At 38.8% G+C, this 22,083-nt stretch overlaps 2 protein-coding genes across 6 annotated transcripts in view; one reads left to right on the forward strand and one right to left on the reverse strand.

Moving 5' to 3' along the window:
• CHRDL1 (chordin like 1) overlaps nucleotides 1–22,083 on the reverse strand; it is a 45,302-nt gene that overhangs the window by 20,098 nt on the left and 3,121 nt on the right. For all 4 annotated transcript variants that reach the window (XM_026848328.1, XM_026848329.1, XM_026848327.1 and 1 more), the window contains 3 exons: nucleotides 19,643–19,789; nucleotides 17,580–17,692; nucleotides 13,594–13,687 (listed from right to left, as the gene is read on the reverse strand). In XM_026848328.1, the coding sequence (XP_026704129.1) occupies nucleotides 13,594–13,687; nucleotides 17,580–17,692; nucleotides 19,643–19,739 (304 nt within the window). In that variant the 5' untranslated portion in view covers nucleotides 19,740–19,789. The remainder of the gene's footprint in view (nucleotides 1–13,593; nucleotides 13,688–17,579; nucleotides 17,693–19,642; nucleotides 19,790–22,083) is intronic.
• Nucleotides 1–22,083, forward strand: part of PAK3 (p21 (RAC1) activated kinase 3) — a 199,202-nt gene that overhangs the window by 13,306 nt on the left and 163,813 nt on the right. The window lies entirely within an intron of this gene.

Genomic DNA, 22,083 nt, shown 5'->3' on the forward strand with positions numbered 1-22,083 from the left:
CAACTATTCCTTTCTGGACTGTTACAAAGGCTTGGTCCTGAGATGCTTTACCCTTACTTGGATATGGAGCAGAAGAGCATCAGTTATCTGCAACTAATCCCTTGAATAGCTTAGACAAATTCCATGGGCAGTTCCTGGTGTCTGAAACAGTGGTAACTTCTGTAAAAGTATTTATGTGCAGAGAATGAAAAGCAGTAACTGGCTATAAGCAAATTAGCCTTTTGGGAAATGTTAGTGTAAGGTGACTTACTTGAGGAAGGGCTTTAGGATCCAGGCCTTACTACAGTCAATTAAGTTTTCAGCTGGATCCTTCTGGATAAAGTCAAGAGGTACAGATACAATTGCTAACAAACAATTTTAGGATGCTACCTGACAAACTGGCAAAACCCCCTCAGAATCAGTACAGTCATGGCATGATAATCAGTGAAGTATTTATGATGTCACATCTGACCTTCAAGACAGGAAAATCATTTGCTTTTAGACAGTCTTCACCATTTTAGACAATGAGACCAAGCATCTTGGCTTTCTGAAAGTCCATTGTGCCAAGTTTTACTGATCTACAACCAGTAATAGGTTGTAGTAACTGAGTGTACTCCTGCAATGGTGATTAGACAAGGCATGTAGGCGAAGTTCACGCTGCTGCATACTTCTCAGCAGGTCTGTTAGGACCCTGCACAGCACCTCAGCAAGGGTCTGTGGGGTTTTATTTAATCTCTCTGAGATACTTTCTTGTACCATATTCTGGCCATTCTTGTTAGTACTTAACACTCTCACTATTGCTTATTTTAGTATCAGAACATCTGGGAAAGATCATTTTTTAAAAATCCTACAGACTCTTGGCTTGCTGACTTAGAAACTATTTTTAAACTGCAACATTCAGAATCACCTAGTGTCATTTACTGAAAAAGATGGGCTTTTAACATCAAGCAGAAACACTAGGCGCTCAGCCTGGCTTGGGTTTTGCAGTTGGTCTGTTTTATTAACCACCCTTATAAAAACAATCAAGTGCTAAACAATATGAAATTAATCATGAGGTCTAATGTCTTAAGAAACTTACCATACTGGGAACTGTTCTGCAGATAGTCTCTCTGGCCTTTTTAAGTAGACGGATGATAGATTATGAATCTGAATCCAGAGAGGATTTTATGAAACATGTTTTCTGAATCAACTCAGAGCATAAGCATATACAGACCAAGAGACTGAGGATTTGTTTTGGAACCCTATTCACTAGAGAAGTAATTGAATTCTGCTATAATTCAGGGACAACTGTTTGCATTGACATCTCTCCTGCATATTCACTTGTATTCCCAGTGAGTTTTGCTACTTACTGAAAACAATTAGGAGAGTCAGTTTAGTTGCAACAGGTACTTCAGAGCTCTCTAGGCTGTATCCCAGTGCAGGAAATTTGTCTTTGGACACCAAGTAACAGGTCATCTCACATGCTGCTTCTGTACAGAAATCAGGTCACCCCAGGTTGTAACATAACGTCATGTGAGGCCACACTACTTGCCTTGACATTTAAAATTGGCATAAGAATTGCAGATTAGCTATTCAGAAGCAACACATAAAGAGCAATTATAAAGGTCAGAATAAAACACAATTCTTGGAAATGTGCAGACCCTGAGTATTTCTAATGCCAAAAGGGAACATGACTACTGTATGACAGTACTTCTCCCTGTTTCGTTTATTGAAAATTTAATGAAACCTGAATCAGCTTAGGTACACTGTCAAACACAAGCAGGCAGCACTTTGATTACCTGACATCTGTTTTTGGAAAACTGTTTGATTGGGTAGGAATTGCACATACCCTTAAGTCTCCTTGTTAAAAAAAATATTGTTAATTCTCCTCCTTCATGGAGTCCAGCTCTTTTCCCTACAAGCAAAATAATTCTCTGGGGCAACGTACACATAAGTCATTAGAGAGATACAAGGATGATTCTTGCTTATTAGGTCTTTTTACTGGTGTTTTTCATAGCAATGTTTTAAACACTACGCTTCAGGTTCCACTGTGAAGGATTAATTCTAGGAGGCCCCAAAATACTAACTGAAGTAGTCTGGAATAACAGTAATGGGATAACTTATTCATGTGCAGAAAATTACATTTCTGGATAAAAACCTGCAGGTGGAGTTGCAATTTACAAAGTAGGTTGAAAAAAATCCATGCAGCATTGTGGAATAAAATGCTAACTTGCACTGACTGCAATTCATGCAAGGAGCTGGAAGCATGAAATACATGGAGGAGAGCATGGCAGACAAGATGTTGGAAGCTTTCTTTATATTATGTACCTTGTTACCTCTCCAGTCTTCTTCAGCTGCTCTCAGAATGCAGGTTGCAGTTGCCAAAGGCCACCACAATGTACAAAAAATGTTTTCCTCCACCACTGAAATGTGGATTTAACATGAAACAGGCTGTCACCCACAGGAGTTGTGCATCTGTCTTAGGATGGAATTCACTTTGTGTCTGTGTATAGGACAACACCTCCCCAAATTAGGAGTCTGAGTACTGTCATTCATAGCTGCAGCTCAATCCTGAGCCAGACACATGCAAAGTAGGACCTGTGCCTCCCACTCCAACTTTCAGCTTTTATCTGAAAGTGGAGCTGGGACTGGCAGAAGCAAAACCAGTTATTGTCTTGTTTTGCCAAATAACCATGACAATGGGCTGACTTGTAGATTTTTTAATTTTAATTCCTGGTGCAGAATCTTTAAAATTTTAAGGGTAACAATATGCCCTAAGGTCCTACCTTGGATGTGGTGAAGAGCATCTTTTACGCCACAGTATGGATTAGTCCATTTCTTTCAAGTGAGTCCCAGTGAAGCCAGGGAATGACTTCTAGAGGGAAGTACTCCTCAGTGAGTAACTGGAGACTAGGACTCTTAAGTAAACAAGGTGTAACATTTTAATTTCAATTTTGGGGCAGCAATATTGAAACTTAATTCAAAGCACATGAACTGTGCTTTGGTTTAAAACATGTCCCTTCAGCAGGTAATGCTTTTGCACCTCATGCAGGAAAAACTAGTCTAAAAGGAAGGTTCTGACAAATGAAGTGGTGTGCTTCATTCTTGATGGTGTATGCTACTAACACTCTGTGTCATTGGTATATGGGGAAAGCAACAGCAAAGCAATATATTAGTATCATGCTGGATTGCAGCAGGTTTGGACTCTCCTTTGTAGTTGTGTGTGTTTGCTGCCTACTAATTCACATTACTTATCTTCCTGTGTCACCTTGTGTCTTCATGTGTACAATACTTGAGAATCTGAAGCTCCTCTGCAGCTCCTACTGACTGCAAGATACAGACTTCAATCTGCCATCTTACTGAAGCAGGCCCAGAGTAAGAGACTGCAGTTTACTTACAGTTACTTTTGACTGCACAGCCAATTGGAACATGTTTGAATCCTCTGTCATCCTGATGTACAGGACAGAAACACAAAGCGAGTAAATCTAATCACTTCAAAATTTGCTTTGTGAGGCGACCTGAGCTAAACTCCCCTCTCCAGCTTTAAAATGATATGTGCCTCTTCCTGTTGCTGGAACAGTCATTTTTACAGCTAGATAAGCATATATAGATGTGAACAGTCGTGGAGCTGCTCTGATGAACAATATCTGAACTAGCCTCCTTTCACGTAAGGAATCAGGGCTCTGAAAAAGTCCTCTGACCCCTGCTGCTTTCATGTCTATGTTCCAAGGGGTTCAGCCAAAGCTCTTCCCAGTCCTGGAAAAATCTAAGTGCTAGTAACATTCCAAGTAAAAGATAAAGAAGCCTGCCTCCAGGCAGAAATCCTCTATGTTAGGCTCTTCCCTCTACTACACATAAGCCAATGGAATATGATTATTCTATATAAAAAACAGCTATTCAGTATGAGACACGTATTTGGAATGGAGAAATAAACATGTGTTGATATTCTGATTCTTACAAATTCAAAACAGAGCAGCCTAAGACTTAAAGAGGTGAGGAACACATCCTGCAGAAAAAGATTATGCAGCTTGCTAGGAAGGTGACAGTGAGATTTTGATCATAGTTATGTTGAATAAGTCTGGAACAACTCTGTTGATTGAACTATCCCTGATGCTATGTGTTCAAATGAAACTGTATTTTTAAAAATATTTTTTAAAAAGAGATCCTCATGTTTATATGGGAAAAAGATCACATAAATAATATTATTCTTTGTTTATGCAGTGCATTTCATGCATAAATAGCAGTGCTTCTATATAACACAGAACACTTGCCTATTTTCCTGCACTTGCTGTGAAACTAAGGTACAGTGACAGCAGAAGGCTTGCTTTGTATGCAAAGATCCAATTAATACTTATCTTCTGATTCATCTGTACCAGAAACATACAGCTGGCAATCTGGATTTTCTTATTCTGCCACTGTGGTTCATGTCCCCAAAAAGGCCTTCAATGCTGGACATATTCTGTGATCATATTTTGGCCACCTTATCAGGAGCGTGCACACTGAGGCTATTTGGTGAGAGGGGCCAAAAGCAGAGGGGATAAAGAAAACAGAGAAGACAGGGAATCTCTGTATTAGAGGCAGCAAGCGACATTGTGGAACACAAGTGTCATGGTAACCTGGGCTAACACATGCTCTGTTTTCCCAGAAATTTACCAAACTTTTCTCAGTATCTGTGGAGGTCTCTTGCATACATTTGCCTCAGAAAGGCAGGAGACCTGTTAGTGCTATCGACTCAGTTACTACATATTCCTGACCTGCTCCTAGTGCAGCTTTAGGGCAGGACTGCTAAACTGAGCCCTAAGTGCCATCAGGACATGGTGGGACAGACTGCTACTACAAACTGGCTGTTGCAAGGTCAAACCCACCAGCTGCTGAAAGGGTTTTTGACTCTATCACATCAAGAAGGGTAAACCACAAACATTCTAGAGCTACTTCATCACCAGAACTAAATCCTGATTCATTATCTCATGAGAATACAACACGACATTTTCCTCAAACAGAGGAAACCTATTTATGATGTTTCAGTGCAAGATTATCTTCTAAGGATCACCTAGTATTAAACAACCTTTGTGGCTGGAGGTCCTTGGGGGATTACAACACAACATAAGAGAGCAAATGGATTTCTTTCCTATTAAAAATTTCTCTGCGTAATTTCTTCCCTCTACTTTTGTTTCCACTCTACATGAACGTGTCACCTCAAGGTCTGATCTGAAGTCCACTGAACTAAATAGATTTGGAACCTGGCCCAAACACCTACTCTCTATGGTACAGCATCAAGGCAGTTTCCTCTTTCATCTTCTTGTCTCATATTTCTACCATACTCCTTAGCATTTCTAGAGAGGGGACTATATCACAGTCAATAACTGCATCTGTTTTCACAGAAGGCTGAGTCCAAAAACTATCAAAGCTAATAAAAATCTGTTGATTGACTACAGTAGACTGTGATCAGCCCTCAGTCCATCTGTATTTAGCCTTTTCCCTCAGTCATGCATCACAATCCAACTTATATATAAATCTATGATTTAAAGAAACATAGATGATGTGTGAAGGTCCCTTTAAAAAACAACAAAAACAGTGCAGTGATGATATTTTTAAAGCAGTTTCTGAGGCTGACAATAGATTTGAATTGAAAAGTTGTGCACTATCCAAAAACTGCAAACACAAGCTCTAAACAAAATCCATATGTGCCTCTCAGAGGTGCAGGTGTCAAAGATATTAAGCCACAAAATGCTTTATGTTAAAATAACTTCAAGGACCAGGTTAAGCTCTTAAAACTCCAAGGTAATTCAGAGTTAATCATAACAGCTAGTCTTTAATATGGTCAGACGGTAGGAAGTGTATGAAATTCATTGCTTGAAGGAACTAGTAGCACCTTATCTAGACAGTATGAACTTTCATACAGATTCAAGGCAAAGATGTAGTTTGAGTTCAAACATTCAGAAAGCTGTTCATTGTTTTTTAGCTTTCTAGGGCTAAAGTCAAGCTCTTCACATTATTTTAATATATTTTCTGCAGCTTAATTTCCTGTGTTTTCTTTTATAGTGGCATAAAAAATTGCCCAACAGAACTCTGAAGGAGTCATAAAACACTTTCTAGGTTGCTCCATTTTAATTTGTGCTCTAAGACTGAACTATTATTATATGAATTTACCAATCACTCTCCCAGCCAAGGAAACAAATTGAGTGAAGATTTGGTGCATTTTGAATTCTCTCTGAAGCATCCCTGAAGCTCTTGGAAGTTATCTTGGAAAAATTCTGAGCATCCTATGCTATGCTATGCTATGCTATGCTATGCTATGCTATGCTATGCTATGCTATCCTATCCTATCCTATCCTAATCCTATCCTATCCTATCCGTCCAAAGAATGGAAGTTCTAATTCTGCCATCCATGTGGGAAGATACATATTTTTTTAGTGCATTCTGGATGCTGATCTATAGGTACATTGTTTGAACTTTTATGGTCAGAAAGCCAGAATGGAAACAAGTGATAACCTCAATCTGGCTGTGATAGCAAACATTCCTTATGAAATTAGTAACAAGGGCAAATCACAGAAACAAACTGAATTAGTTGAGTGCATGTCAACAGGAAAAAATTAGACATGTCCCAAGAACGCCTATATCATTATATTTCCAAATCAGATCTACTTCCAAAGAAACAATTTATTTGAACCATCTGACAGCTACCCATTGTTGGGATTATACAAAAAACAGAGCATCTCACATTGGGATTATACAAAAAACAGAGCATCTCACTAATATCTGGTGCTGTGTAACATTCTGTGAGTCTTTCATACTCCAGATATGAATATCCACCTTGTTTGTGTATATGGAGTAACCATAAACAAGCACGGCTCTGTAATTCTATGGTACCTCTGCAGACTGGAAAAATTCTTATAAATAAACAATAGTAAGTAGTTCTCCAGTTATTACTGTCAGCTGCTGTGGCATACCTATTCCACAGTCTCCTGTACCATGACTGCCAAGAGCTTGGATCACAGGTTATTTTTAATTTCTTTTTCATTATCTGAAAAGTGCAGAGGTGGGCAGTGAAGGCATAGCTACTGGGCCTGCAAGCAGTGCAACAGCATGGATTAACGGTCTCAAGAGATTCAGATGCTGAGGTAAAGTAACAAGGGAAGGTGGAGGTGAACAGTGAAGGGGAACCGAGTATGCAGAATTTCTTCTGTGAACTGAGGCTCATGTCAGACATGTGACAAAATGGGCAAGATGCTGAAAATGTGGTCAGTTTTTCTAAACTCTGAGATGTGCCTATAATTCCAAACTCATATTTCCGTCAATGGACTGAATTTAAGTGCCAGCTGTCTATTCCTTGGTGTCAGGAAGACAATCCTTGTAGGACTAAATACTAAGCTGGTTATCAACTTGTTATATACCATCATTGGTTACAGAATATATAGATTTTATTATTTGGATAAACAGTTCAGACAAGCATGGATAATGTTTCAAATGGTCAAAGATTTTCAGGAGTCTAGAAAGTCTCAGAAAGTCTCTTTCTTTTTATATCACCTCTCAGACAATTCAGCTGCTTCCAGAAGTGTGGATAATGCTGTATGAGCAAACAATCAATTCAGTAGGACTTTATAGTTTTGCAGTTCATTTGTTAATGTTGATTATTTCTGAAGTTTCCCTGCTCTCGTATTCCAAAAATAATTCTAGAGAAATCTCTTCCTGCATACTGAGTTTTCTTTTTTCTCACTTCTTTAGCACTGTGTTTTGTATGGAGACGCTTCCAGAGACTTTCAGTTGTACATGTGGTATACTATGCTGTCACAGATAGATTAGATTTTGTAGGTGACATGTAGGTCAGATGTTTTAACTCCTCCAATGCTAATTGTTAATGGCTACAAAAAAGGTGTGTGAAGGGAACGCCAGTTATTATAATGTTGTACTCTCAGTATCTAACTTTACTGATGCTTGTGCTGCCTTAGATATTTTCCATCATTTTGTGCCAAGATTTGACCATTCTCAGTCAATGACTTACACAGAGATTGTCCTTTACCATTCCTCAATCCCTGATAGTCAGAGTGCCCTACATGTGTCAAGCACGGTGCTCCCATCAGCTGTGTGTAGGGGACTAAGAATTCAGTATCAAAATCACTTACAGGCTGTTGTTGTTTTCCAGAAGTGATAGATTTTGTAAGATTTGTCTGTAATTTATAAAGTCTTTCATAAAATTATAGCTGTTACTGCCCTGTTGTTTTCACCTCACACACTACATCTAGGCCTTTAGGAGACACTTTTGTAAGATGCCTATTTTTACTGTTGTCTCAAAATACAGCATGTATCAGCTTTCAGTGGCTATAATATTTGCTGCTGTCAAATTCAAATTTTTGAAGAAGAATCATGAAAGAAAGGAATTCTGTCTGCATATCGTTCTTCTCATGCAAATCTCCCAGTGGCCTTCTTCCTTAATCCTTTCACCATTATATATGAGAAAGGAAATCACAAGATCAGAGATTGTTTATACTGCTGAATGACCAATGGTCTCAAATGTTTTTTATGGGGTAAGATGGAAAGTGAGTGTTTTGGCAGCACAGTTCATGAGGAAATTCTGCTGCCTGGGGACTTATGCAACAGAGGGACAGATTAACAAACAGAAAGGAAAAGTGTTCCTGCATTTGCAACTTGTCAGGGTTGAGAACCTTGAAGATCTTTCATGGTAGGGCAGAGATCTGATATTTTGGACAGTGGAGAGTTCTGAAGTTTTGCAAGTCATATGTGAAGTCTGGATCCATCTCCAAATTTTCCTGAAATACTTGGGTGTTTGAACCATGTGTATTGGTTAGGGCACAGGGATGATATGCCCTTTGACAGATTATGCATAAAAATTCTAGTCTCTTTTCAGTCTGAAATTCAGGATATGAAGCGTTTCTGACTTGGAATTTCAGAGGTGTAGCATCAGTCAACAGAGATATGTTTTATATGAAAAGTAACAAGTGTTCTTTTACCAACAGCATGGAAAACAGTATCTTCTCAGTAAGAGACCACCTGAACATCTCTTAATATTACCATATTCGCATGATTTTTTCTCTTGCCTACTCAGGCCCCACACTCATCTATGTGAGGCAATTAAAACTCTCTAACTTCAGTGAGATTTGGGCCATGAGTTTCTCACTTAGTGATATGAGAAGTGTAGGTGGTAGCAACAAGAACTGTATAGAGAATGGAATAATTGGGCACAATATCTCTTCATCTCACAAATATTTGCGAAATAGAATGGATTTTTCTGAATGGGAGAGTGAGAAGACTAGAACTGAGAGGCCCGGGAGCTCTGGTGCATGAGCTGGGTAGAACCCAACATCTCTTCACCCAGTATTTTATTGCATTTTGCACTGAAAAATCATTCCACCAGAGGGTTTCAACTGCCCAGGTTGAAGATTTTGTTTGTAATTCAGTGCAAGATGCACTGTATTATACATAGGCTTCTGTGTTTACACATCCATGTGTATCAGGTCAGGAGGTGGTGTACATACTCAGCATCTTGCAAGGCTGACTCTTCAAGAATATTCTGCACTACAGAATGCAGGGTGATACTTGGACTGGTTCAGTTACTGGAAGGAATTGAGAAAGATAGCACAGAGCTCACTGCAGGCACATATTTCCTGCTTCTTCAGCAACTTTTGTAGTGCAGCGAGTTCTGCATTTTCCTAACTAGGATGCTTCCAGGATCTAAAGTAGCTAGTTCAAAGATACAAGTATTACTAAGTCATGCTGCAGTCTACTGTGCAAACATGGCCTCATTTATTTTTAGGTGATGTTCCCAGACCACTACTGTAAGATACCTGATCTGGTCCATCTTTGTATTTAGTCCAGCTATATATATATAGGTACCACCTGGCATTTTGTTACTTCAATATCTAAAGAACAAACAAAAGCACATCAGAAAAGTGGTTTGAATTTGGTACAGAAAAATCATAGTACCAAAGGAGCTTAAACTTAAATGTGTTACTAATCATGAACGTTCTTGGAAGCCAGTGTGTTTAGTCAGGGCAGCAAGCTTAAAAAATACTGGAGCCAGATGGACTGATTCATACATCAGCATGCAGCCTTATCTGCTGGGAAATCAAACCGGCAAGTGGAATATGGAAACCCTTTCTAATTCCTGCAATTGTGCATTTTTGCTTCTGATGTAAGCTTCCTCCATCTTAGATTTACATATTTCAGAGCATACTCAAAAATTTCAGATCTTTAACTAGACTCTAAATGCTTTGATTTGCAATCCTTCCATATAGAAATGATACAGCCTACAATAAATATTCCAGTTATAAAGGCACTGTCCGTAGTAGTGCCATAAAAGACAGCTGCAGCTAAATGCTTGAAGAACTTGTACATGAAGTTTATTTTCATGGCAGGAGGCAGGAGGTCCGAAGCCCACTCTAGCTCAAGAGCAGATCCAGCTCTAAAAATGATGGTAATTCTCTCCCCGACTCTATAAATCATTTCTCCTCTGATGTGTGGAAGGACAGAGTTCAAGCTCGGAAGCTTGTGATGTCCTTTTGGGTCTCACTAATGTCTAAAAAGAATCCCAATGAATGTGAACCTTGTATTTTTGGTTATATATGTTTGATGATAAGAATCTAATTCAGATAGTAAAATACTTTTCAAGAGCTGCAAAAGGGAGGAATATCTAGTTCTGTACAAGACACGAGGTCTGGATTTTGCCAGTGCTAGAAAGAATAGGTTTAAAACCCAAAAAAGTTAGCAGTGAATCTGTTGCAGAAGCTGGTAGGATTGAACCACTCGTGAAAAGTAGAAGATGCTTCATAACATATGTCTGACAACTACTTAAGATTCATGGTGGCTGGTGCCAGGGCGACAGGATACAAACACTGCATCTCTTTGTGTCAGCAAGTCCAGTGTCACTATGGATGCAGGAGACATTAATTCCAGGGGGAGAGCAGTGCCAACTTTTCTCAAAGGAATCCCTTCAACAGCTCCTCCACTTAGGTAGTTATGAAGTTCAGTTTCCAATGAAAGTTGCTGCCTCCTGGCATTACCTCTGCTTCATTAAATAAGGAGACAGTTATTTGGGCAGTTACACTTTACAAAGCCTGCAGAAAGCAGGAGGAAGAGCCCAAAGTCACTTGACTAGCACTACTCATTTCTAAAATGCAGCTTGAGAAACTAAGGGGGAACATACGTGACAGAATATAATGAGCATTTATGAGAGTAATTGGAATGGATGGCTAATGGCCAGAGCTCTGGCATGTTCCATTAAAAAATAACCAGGGAAACCAGAGAAGTGAATTTCCTGCATATCATGGGATGATGCACAAAAGACATTGTATACCAGACACATAGGAATGGAAAGGTGGCATAAGATGTGCAGGAATGTTTGAGATTCCTATTCAGATCAGGCATGAACATTACCACTGAAGATAGAGCACCAAATATGATATGCATAATTGCTGCAAAAAGCACATAACCCCTGGAGTCACAGGAGATTTCTGGTCCTCTTTTGCCTGACACTGGCACAGATCTATCTGAATTACAGATTCAATTAGAGAAAAAATAGACCTTAGTGGGACTCTCATTTTTAATGAGATGCTGCCCAGCTAGCAATCTTAGTGGCCCATCATATGTAGCAGATATAGATAGATTTTAGGAGCAGTTAAGGCAAGATAATGGATCACAATTCAGGAAAGGCTCATTCTGATAATTTTCTGGATTTATCAGTTTAAGCACACAGTACAAAATTCTAGCTGACAACTAGCAAGAACTTAATTTGATAAGAAGGATTTGAGAGTTTACAGGGGCCCTTACTCTTCCATACTAGGTCATTGTAGAATCTTTTAAAACCTTGATACAGGTATCACAACATTTACAGCCTCATGAACAGAAGAAAGCAAACAGTTCACTGCCAATGAGCTCCTGAAGCAAAACCAGTCAATCTAGAAGCATTTATGTTCTATACTAAATACTGTACAGAGATTTAAAAAAAAAAAAGAGTTCCTGACCCCAAATGCCAATTATATGCTGAGAGTGGGATTTCTGTGATTTAACTTAAGCTGTCAAAAAAGTAAGCATCTAGCATAAGCTATTTTCCTGTGCTCCTCAGTAATCAGTGAGGAGAGACAGGCATCTCCAGGGAAAAATTCTTCTCATTCTGGGTAACAGGATGAATCACCCTCTGGGGACAGCGTGTTTCCAACAGCCATAAAGGGTATCTAGATGATTCCCTTGCCAACTGAACTTTAGATTAGCTGGAAAAACAGACCAGATTTGGGGCATATCAGTCCTTCTTTTGATCTGAGAACAGAAAAGGGGTTCATATTCCCAGCATTTTACCGCTTAATCTAACAGTACTAGTTGGTTAGACAAAGCGTACTACCTTACAAACTTTTTTTTCCTATGTATTAGACCATCATGGATAAAACTCTACCATCAACTAGATGCCATAATGCTAGATCTAAAGTTGGATGGGGTGAATCTCATCTGAGGACACAAGAAGAGTGGCATCAGATGAGTTATGTGCTTGAAATGTTTCTTCCTCATCACTGGTAAGAAAGGACTCTAGATAATGAGATTAGATATTGATATACATATCTGATAGACAGATGTATATAATTGTCAGGACAGATGAATCCTACCAAAAGTTAACGGGTGGGTGCCATTTACTCCAGTAAGTGCAATGAACACACTCCAATTCCAGCTGTATAGCAAACTGACTGGCACACTCATGTCCCTCCACATTGCGAACTGCGTCCTGCTCACAGGTTTTGGTCAGGGAACAGCTGTTTTCCTCAGACAATGAAACACTCTGGAGAAAGTCAAATAAAACCCCTTTCTATGATGCTGCATGAATACTCTTTTATAAGTGAAAATGAGGGGTGCCACTAAGACAGACATTTAGGGAAAAGCTCCAGTCAAATCTACCAGCCATTAGGCCATGTCGGGAATGTTGTAACAGCCTTGTGAAAGATCCTGCTTAGTCTCTTTCATACAGTGGCTCTTAATAATGAGCATATAATAAATGTACAGTCTGGAGGAATTTACTATACAGTATCCAATTGGATTTATATAGTCATAAACTTCTACAGCACTGCTTCTATGATTTACAACAGTCTCTACCAATTATGAAGCTATGCCTGGATTTGAGATGTAAAAGGCAAATGTTACCAGACTGGTTGTACAGTGATACTATACAAATGCACATTTGCCACAGCAATTTTGAATTGCTTGTTAATAGAGAATCCTCACAAATAACCATGTATTTTAGCCTGCTCTCATGAAAAGTACCAAAAGCAGAAACCTAGGAAGTTTGTGGGATGGGATTTTATTGTGATGGAGTTTAGAGATAAGGAAAGGAGTGGGGAGCAGACAGTCCATAGACCTCATCAGTGAAGCTTGTGCTACCTTCTGCCTGGATTGTAAGGGACTGGATGGACTTGGTAGCTTACCTGATCCCTTCCCACACCTATACTTCTGATTTCCTAAAAAGAAACCACCCTAGGAAATACTCTAACTTACTGTAGGACAAGTGTCTCATAACCTAAACGGATAGAAGGATGTTTACTTCACAGAAGTTTTCCAGCACAGACATTTAATTTTGCTGTTACACAGCATATTAAATAACTATTTCAGAAAGGACTGTATGTCATGAACAGGAGTTACCTGGGCATCGTGGGCAGCACAGCTGTGGTACATGCACAGGGGAAGGACAGTGTAGACTTGGGCATCTTATTCTGCTGCACAGTACATTTCCATTCTGTGGGTAGAATATAATACAATACTTAAATGAAATGGGCTGTCTTACCAATTTATGTGTTCTCTATTCTGCATCTACATGTTTTAAAAACAAATGTCTTTTTACAACATTCTGATTTCAGTTACACCAGGGTAAGCCCAGACTACTTTCACTGCCTCTGAATTTATGCTGGAGGTCAGAATGTAGCAGAAATCCATACAAACCTTAAAATCAGAGAAAGTTCCTAAAAAAGGGATTACAACAATCTTCATTTGTGTTTTTCTTTTGAGCAGATTATGCTTAGGAACTTCATTTCCAAAACTAAGACATGGATAATGAATGGTAGGTCTCTGAGATATCCCCTACTGAGGATTAGTTCAAGACCGCAAGAGACAATAGTGTCTGTAATTGTTCCTGAAAACTGTGGAGAGTCTTTTGTTTTCATTTTATGGGTTCCCCAGTAGACAAAAAACACCAGTTGGTAAGTAGCCATTTTTCTAAGAAATACGAGCAAGTCTTGGGAATAGTGTTCATTATTCATGTCATTAATGTAATATTCTAGTTGACCACATCTAAGTTTGATTTATAATTAAAACACAGGGAATTTTCATTCTCCAGTGTCTGTAACCAGAAGACTATCCATTTCAAATACCCATTTCCCATCTATAATTCATTCTTCTAATTTAGCTCCAAGTTGCTCATGTTTATAGCAAGAAAGATCTTTCATCATGAACACTGATACTATGCTATGACTGTAGTTTTAGGTGGTGTCAGGAATAAACCCACTTCATTTTCATATGCCTTCTGGAGCACTGAAATGTTTCCAGTGGAGGTGCAGACTTCCTTAGATAGCATCTGTGTAGGCTTTTCTAGCCATCTCTTTCAAAATAATCCATTGACTCTTAAATATCTGCAGACCACAGGCTGGAATCATACTGTGAGATCATTACTACCCACAAACTGCATTTGTGCATCTGCTTTGGAAAGAGACACTAAAAGTGATATGACCATCTGTTTCCAATGGCGACTGAAATTAAATACACTAATTTTATAGAGGAGGAGCAAATTTTAGGCTGTATACTCTTTGCAGGATAGGGACTGTGACTAGTCTGCACAGCTCCTTGCCCAGACCATCATCTGAGAGCCTGTAAAGCTCTACCATAGAAGAAAGGCTGGCACTGCTTGCTGGCCTGGCTCCATGTTGCTTACTTGATCTGTTCCATGGCCTCCCTCTCTTTTTAATTATTAGTCCTGTGACATCTCCTGAGGTGCCTGTTTACTTTCTGTGCATGATCAGCTGTGATAGAAATTCTGCAGGTCTACTTCTCTCCTCACTGCTACTGTAGTACTCCACTGTTTGCAGGAGGACAGAACTGTTTTAACTGATCTTGTGCTTGGTAAGACTGATCTTATGCTTAGATTCACAGTGGTATTTGGGAGACTAAGCCCTACTGACTGGAGTAGGACTTTACAGAGGCCACAGTTAGCATTTCTGCATCAGATACCTAAAGAGTAACAGAGCGTCTCTCTTCCTGAGCTGTATTATCTGTGCAAACTGTGAAGAGTGTTCATTTTAGCCCCTGAAGTCTACAGATCTGACTATGAACACAAGCAAAAAGCTACTGTATTTTGGAGAGTAAAATAATGACAAATTGTGAGCTCTCCAGTTTACCTGACAGTAACCATCAACAGTCTCCATTGTGTATTGGGAAGGAGAGGAGGAGTTGTAAAAGAAAGGGAGAACAGGGTGAGAACACTGAATTATGTTTAGCTTTATTCTGGTTTAAGTATGTAAACTATAACTTGTAAAAATACAATACTACATACACACAAAACCAGGAAAGCTTTTTTTTTCTTTTTAATCCCAGGCTGAATAATTTGGTCTCTGTTTAGTTGGTTAATTTGTCTCGCCTTCTTAAACATCAGATGTGTTGGGGGGGGGATGGATGGACAGACTGGTTTAGAGATGGAGCAGAGATCTCGGTCTGTTGCCTGGCTGATAGGACTTGTTTTGTGCAGAGATCATAGGGATCATGATGTTTTAAGGCCAGCTAAGAAATTCTGATCACACTGCTGATGAAGACCCCTGGGGATTTTTTTGCTTTTCTCTGCAGTGTGAGGGAGTAGGTTGCTACTTCAGATTCTGTACATAGCCTTCACCTAACTGATTTACTGCCAGGGAATTCGTAGTGGGGTTACACTTGGGTCTCCCTTGTTTGCTGTCTGTGGCACACTTGAGTTTTATTTTTTATGCTGTGATATTTGGTTTAAGGTCTGTGCTTGTGCTATGTCATGGCATGTTTTCTAATGCTTTATCTAACCTTAATTTTGTTAAAATTGTAGAGTTTCCTGATGTTCTGGAGCATTTACTGTAGGTCAGTGTTCTGAGGGCATTTCTTTTGGCCAGTAGAAAAATCAAATGAATGGCTGTATGCTGCAGTTCTTATTTGGAGTCTTCCTTCCAGGCAACAAGAGTCGCATCCCAGATATCCCTCAGCATCCTCACTGCTACAGGTTACATTTTGCACCTTGATGGTACAACAAAGGTAGAACTGAGCAAACAAGGAAGAGTCCAGAACCACTTCTGAGCTGCATGTATTGGTAATTAGCACAAGCAGTTTCCTTCTTTACTAACCTTGTTTCCCTGAACTGTCACTCTGGTCTTCCATGCCCATGTGCAAAGGAAAGCAATAAAATACACTCCATTTGTTGGAGCCTTACAGTGTGTGGGTATGCCTGGATCACGGCACTGCAGTTCTCTAGAGGAGTGTTCCATGCACTTTCCCATCCCTCCAACCTAACATCTTCCTAAAATTCACTGAGCAATGATTTGTATCCAGATCTCTAGCATTTCCAGTGAATTTCATCCCCACCCAAGACAGCCTTCTGGCAATCTAATGAGTGTTTTACCACACATGGACTCTGAGGGAGTTTTCAACTTTGCATACAGATCAGCAAAAATTAGTAGAAACTCCTTTTTGCTATCATCAGGGACTTTTTGTTTTCTTCCTACTACATTGCTTTTTACAGATGCATTTTGCTGCACAGATCTGAGATAAAGCCAAGCTTGTGAGACTACTGTTTGTGCATCTCTGCACTAAATTCTAGTAGCAGATCCCTCAGAGCAAGTACTGCACAGGGGCCCAATATTTTATACTTGCACGAGGGAAAATAGCCAAGAAAACTTTATTCTGTGTCAAATACAGCAGACAAAACTCAGCATCTGGAGTGCCTCATATGTTAGTGATTAAGATCCCTTATTGTTAAGTCATTTTCAAGTACTCCAAGGGACATATTTGGCCCACATTTTCCTGTGCCCCCCCAGCTGTATGTGACATACTTAGGGGTTCTATGACTGCTGTGTCTTCCTATCAGGAATTGACTGATGGTAGCTAAGGACCTGTCCCTTCACATCCTGCCCAATTCTTTCTTTTTGCTTTTTTCATCGGGTCATTATTCTTTCATAGATTTTTACCAACGGTGATATCCAAGCCTCTTCTTCAGCACTGTAGAGCAGCAGATGCTTTGACTGGGGAAATGCCTCTGAAGATGTGAGCATTGTACATAGATCAAAACACTACCAAATTCAGCCTAATCCTGCATATTGATGGCACTGCAAGGATTATATTTAGGTAGTGGGGTCCAATTGTTCAAGATGTAATGCTCGGCATTGACAAAGCTTCTGGCTAGTTAAGGAGATGGTTTGTCTACCCTATGCAAGTATTTTTTGCTAGGATAGGCCTTCTCTGTTAATATTTTCCCTTTACTTGGATCACCTGTCTCTATTTCCTTCAGCATGATCAGACCCACTAGTGAAAACAGGTTTGGCTTTGTCGAACTGTAGATACAACAGAAAGGATTGTAGTGAATTAAGCAAATAGTTGTTGTAGGATCAATAACTCAGCGGTCCTACCTCTGAGCAAAGACAATTAACGCAGTAAACAAGGCCGTAGGGTTCTAGATAAGGATGCCATCTTTCTCCTACACGATACTTCTTATCTTGAAACACACAGTATGTATCTGAATCTGTAAAACAGTGAAGAATTGAAAGAGCTATGAATCAGTGTTCCCATTCCATACTCACAAAGTGGTTTTAGGTGTGCAGTGTTTTCTGTAAACTATGTTTGTGGATTGTACATAAAATTTTGTAAAGAACTACTATGTTTTCTTTCCCTGGAGAATCACACAACAGAAATGCCCTTAATTTCATGTACTGTTCTAACCTCCCAAACCAAAATAAATGACATGGCCTCTCATCTTCAAAATTGCAGCTCCTGAAATAGATGACAAAATGGCTTTCATACCGGGTGAGTTTATCCTTTCACCTGCAAAAACACATGCTACGATCCCGTTTAGGTAACAAAACTGAAGTGCTTAATTGCTCAAACAGGTTTATAGCAAACAAAACCTTTTCACTGCAAAACCAAATCAATTGGCTTGAATTGGGAAAATCCCAGGTTGTACAGCAGAGAGATTCTGAACAAAGAGACTGCAGAAGGAAGATCAATGCACTGTCTTTACACTGAATACTCAGTGTCTTCGTATTTTAACAACCAAATAAAATGTTTGTCCTCGTATTTCAGAACAATTAGTGCTGACTTAGATATGCATCAGCATTCAAAATATTTTAAGATCTTTCTGTTCATTAAGCACTTCTGATCTTGCAGGTGCAGTTTTGCAGACACCCATCTCCCTCAGACATTACTGCCCTGTCTCTCCCTGTCACATTATGGTTTCACACTGAAAACTCAAATCTCTTCAATAAAAGAGTGTTTATCGTGTGTTTCCATGAGAGAATTCCTTTCTGTTATCTTAATGATACCCAAATTCAGTTTAATTCATTACCCTCAGTATGGAAGATACTTCAGCGTATCAAACAAAATACTTGTCCTCTAAGTGATAATCCAAGCAAGGGACATTCTTCACACTTACTGGGCTAAAAGAAGGTAGCCAAAGGTAGGGATTATTAGTAGTAACTGTGAAGTGATCTCCTTTCACTTCACACAAAAGCATGACCAATGAAATGCAGGATCTGAAAAAGTTGTCTGAAGTGGAGTTTGATAATCAATTTCTCACACTGTGCTTTCTTTGAACAGGGATACCTGCACATTTTTTTTTTAATGAATTTCTAAATTCAGTGGAGAAGGTGGCCTTTTTGGAACTTGCTCTTTTTTTGTTTTGGTTTGGTTTTTTAACTACTTCCTTAGAAGCAGAAGCTGCTGATACTGAGGCTGGAAATTTTAACTACTTCTCAAGGGCAAATAATGTATTTCAGTAAGAAGGCCAAAACCCAGCCTGTGCAGGTGGGGAGAGCATTCCAGAGAGCTCATAACAAGGCTGCAGCAGTAAATAACTTCTAGACTTATTTGGGAAATTATTCCTCCTTGCCATGCTTTCTAAAATGTGTTAACATCTCCCACGGGTGACAGGCTTTGTAGAAATAGTCCCTTTGTTTATGTATTTATCTTTAGTTCTTCTCATCAAGTTTTTGACAGTGCTTAGACTCTTAATTTTCTCAAAGGATGTATCTAATCCAGTTCATATGAGGTTGTTTTTGGAACACAACAGAGCAGTCTTGGATGAGCTTTACACTCGCTGAAAACTTCAGCATAATAGTCTTACATATGGGACAAAATCCAGATAATCCGTCAGATGTTTGCAGAGGCCACTAAAATGGAATTAAGCACTCTCTTGATTCAGGATATTTGAAATAAAACAGAGTCTCCAACTGATGTGTTACGTTCTTTATGATGCAATGGAACCTGTACAGCTCTAGGAAAATGTGCCCCAAACACAGGTGTGACCTGATTCTACTGAATGTAGGATTAGAAGGAGGAAGAATGTTAGAAGGTTTTGAACACAGTTCCACAGTTTAGGACATTCTTGTTTGAAGATCTTTTCTGAACCACATCTGTCAAATAGAAGGCAAATGTCAAATTTGGTTCAATGTGACACCTTTGTTTGAAGTCTACTTACGTTTTACTTGTTCTAGTTTACCTCCATCTATGAAAAGGAGACAGAGCACACCAAAAAAGATAAAATGAAAATCTTCCAATATCCACTTTTTTCTCATCTTTATCGTCAAAAGGAAAAGGAAGAGCCTCCAAAGTAGAGAATGTTGACCTGTTGGGAAGAAAAGATTAGCTGAATTAAACTCAAATCCTGTTAAGATACTTGAATTCTCTGACATGATTTTATCCAGTACACAGAAATCCTGAACTGCCAGAACCAAAAAATCTGTCTAAATATCCTTGATATATCAAGGATCTTCATTTCATGGAAACCGCTCTGGCTTCAGGGCATTTCATTTTTGGAAAAGGGGCCACATTCTCATTCATGAAAGCTGAAAACTTTATTACTTCTAATAAAGTCTTTATTTTATTCCAAAACATAGAAATCTGGCAAGCAAACAATCTGAATTCTTAAGAGTTCTCTTTCACAAGAAACTAGTTTGGGAGATTTTCTTATAGAGCAGCTCTTTTGAATGTAACTTAGGAAATACAGGTGTCAGCTGTAACATGTTTGCTTCATCATAAAATTAACCTTGAGTCTCCTTGGTGTGTTGGCCCTGCACTACGGAAATCCGCGCTTCGGGTGAAACACTGGCCATGCCGTAGTCAATGGGAGTTTTCCTCATTGCATCTCACAGGCTTCCACCACTATTCAATTCACCCCTCCTCCCCTCTGCCAACTACTATTGTTCTGGGATTGTGTATAATTAATTTTTCTAGAGTTAACCCTTCCATTGCCTTGCTATCTTAAAGCAGAATGGGGGAATGACATGTCATCTTCATTCTTATAGATCTTTAATGTCAAAATGTTGCCTATAGAGCAAAGCTTAATGTATTCTTTGTGTAGTGCAAAGATGGTATCATACTTGCTGCATGAACCTTTCTATTTATTTTTTTCTGACTTCTAAAAGGTGAATTATTTTATAATAAAAAAAACAAGGGAGAAAATATTTAACTAAAGTAGAACTTACTTTTGATAGCCAACCTAAGATTCTAAATTAAGAAATTTGTTGATGCTTTACTGTTTATCAGAATTAATTGCAAAAGTGTTCTTTTCCCAGAGTACACTTGTCCATAATTTACAATGTTGGAAAGATCTGGGTTAGATTTTAAGAGCCTTGATGTGGATTCACAATTAGTTTTACAAAAGTTAAAAAAAAAAAAAGATTCACTATCAGAAAAATAAACAATCTGCTTTGTAAACTAATTTGATCTCTTCGGATTTCATATAAATAACAGAACTGTACATTAATATGTATCAGCTCACAGATAACCAAAGCAGAATAATAATTTGTATATGTATATTCAAAATTAAGTGTTGGATAACTTTGAGAAATTAACTAAACAGTAAGTTAACAAGCACTTAAAAACTTCCTATTAAGACTGTAACAAAGGGTGGGTAATCTGATTTTATCAGTGTGTTTTTATTGCCTTTACTGTTTAAGGGTTCTCTACATTCCCAAACCGCAACCAAAATGGACATCTTCATTAACTAAGCAAATCTGTGCAACTACTATGTCTATACTCAGTAAGCCCATTCAAAATAATGCAAATTACATCTGAAAACGTTCAAATAACACTATTTAAAAAGCAGTAACAAAATAAAACTTTCCATTTATTCCGGGAGCTGAAAATAATATCCCATCTTCAGATGAAAAGTTTAAGTTGTTTTTTTTCTTTCAACATGTTCAAATCACATAGGACATTTTAAAGCCAAACAACCTTTTAAAAACTTATTTAAACTTAAAACCTTGTAATTCAGTCCCAGGGCATCATGCATGCATTAAGAACAACAGTAGCACATCACTGGGACTGGCAGAAATGTGAATGTTTAAATATTTTGGCCTTCTTGGGGGTTGCTTAAGCAAACAGTATTTATAAATGGAGCACAATTCAGCTTTGTGCAGCACGTTACCTGTTAGCTAGATGAGTTAGTTTGAATAGAAAGGCTCAGAAATCCATCCATTTTAAATGTCAGGTCTTCAAAAGGAAGAACACTTTAAAACTTGGACTGCTTACGCTCAGAAGTGCTGCACGGTGATGTGAAATGGAGGAGTTAATAACAGAAATGGGATGGAGACTTTTGATGTGTTTCTTAATTCTCTTTAATTTCTGTATTGTTGTTACTCCAAATATAAACACATACTTTTCACTATTAGCACACTCCCTTTATTTCCCCAAAGGGCAATGTCCTAAAAATATTTCTGGATTTAAATAATCTCAGTTAGGATTAACCTGTTAATTATTGGTGTGTTTTCTGCTTAGTAGAAACAATGAAAGTAACCCACTTCTTACATGAATTACTCACGGAAATAAAGCATATGGGCTACTTTTAACGCCTCGCCCTCCAAAGAGCCCGCTTTAGGAACTACAAGTGGCAGTGGCCGGCCTCGCCACGTTTTACGA

The sequence above is a fragment of the Athene cunicularia genome (genome assembly GCF_003259725.1).
Source record: "Athene cunicularia isolate RWA chromosome 4 unlocalized genomic scaffold, athCun1 chr4_part3, whole genome shotgun sequence".
In the NCBI taxonomy this organism is placed as follows: domain Eukaryota; kingdom Metazoa; phylum Chordata; class Aves; order Strigiformes; family Strigidae; genus Athene; species Athene cunicularia.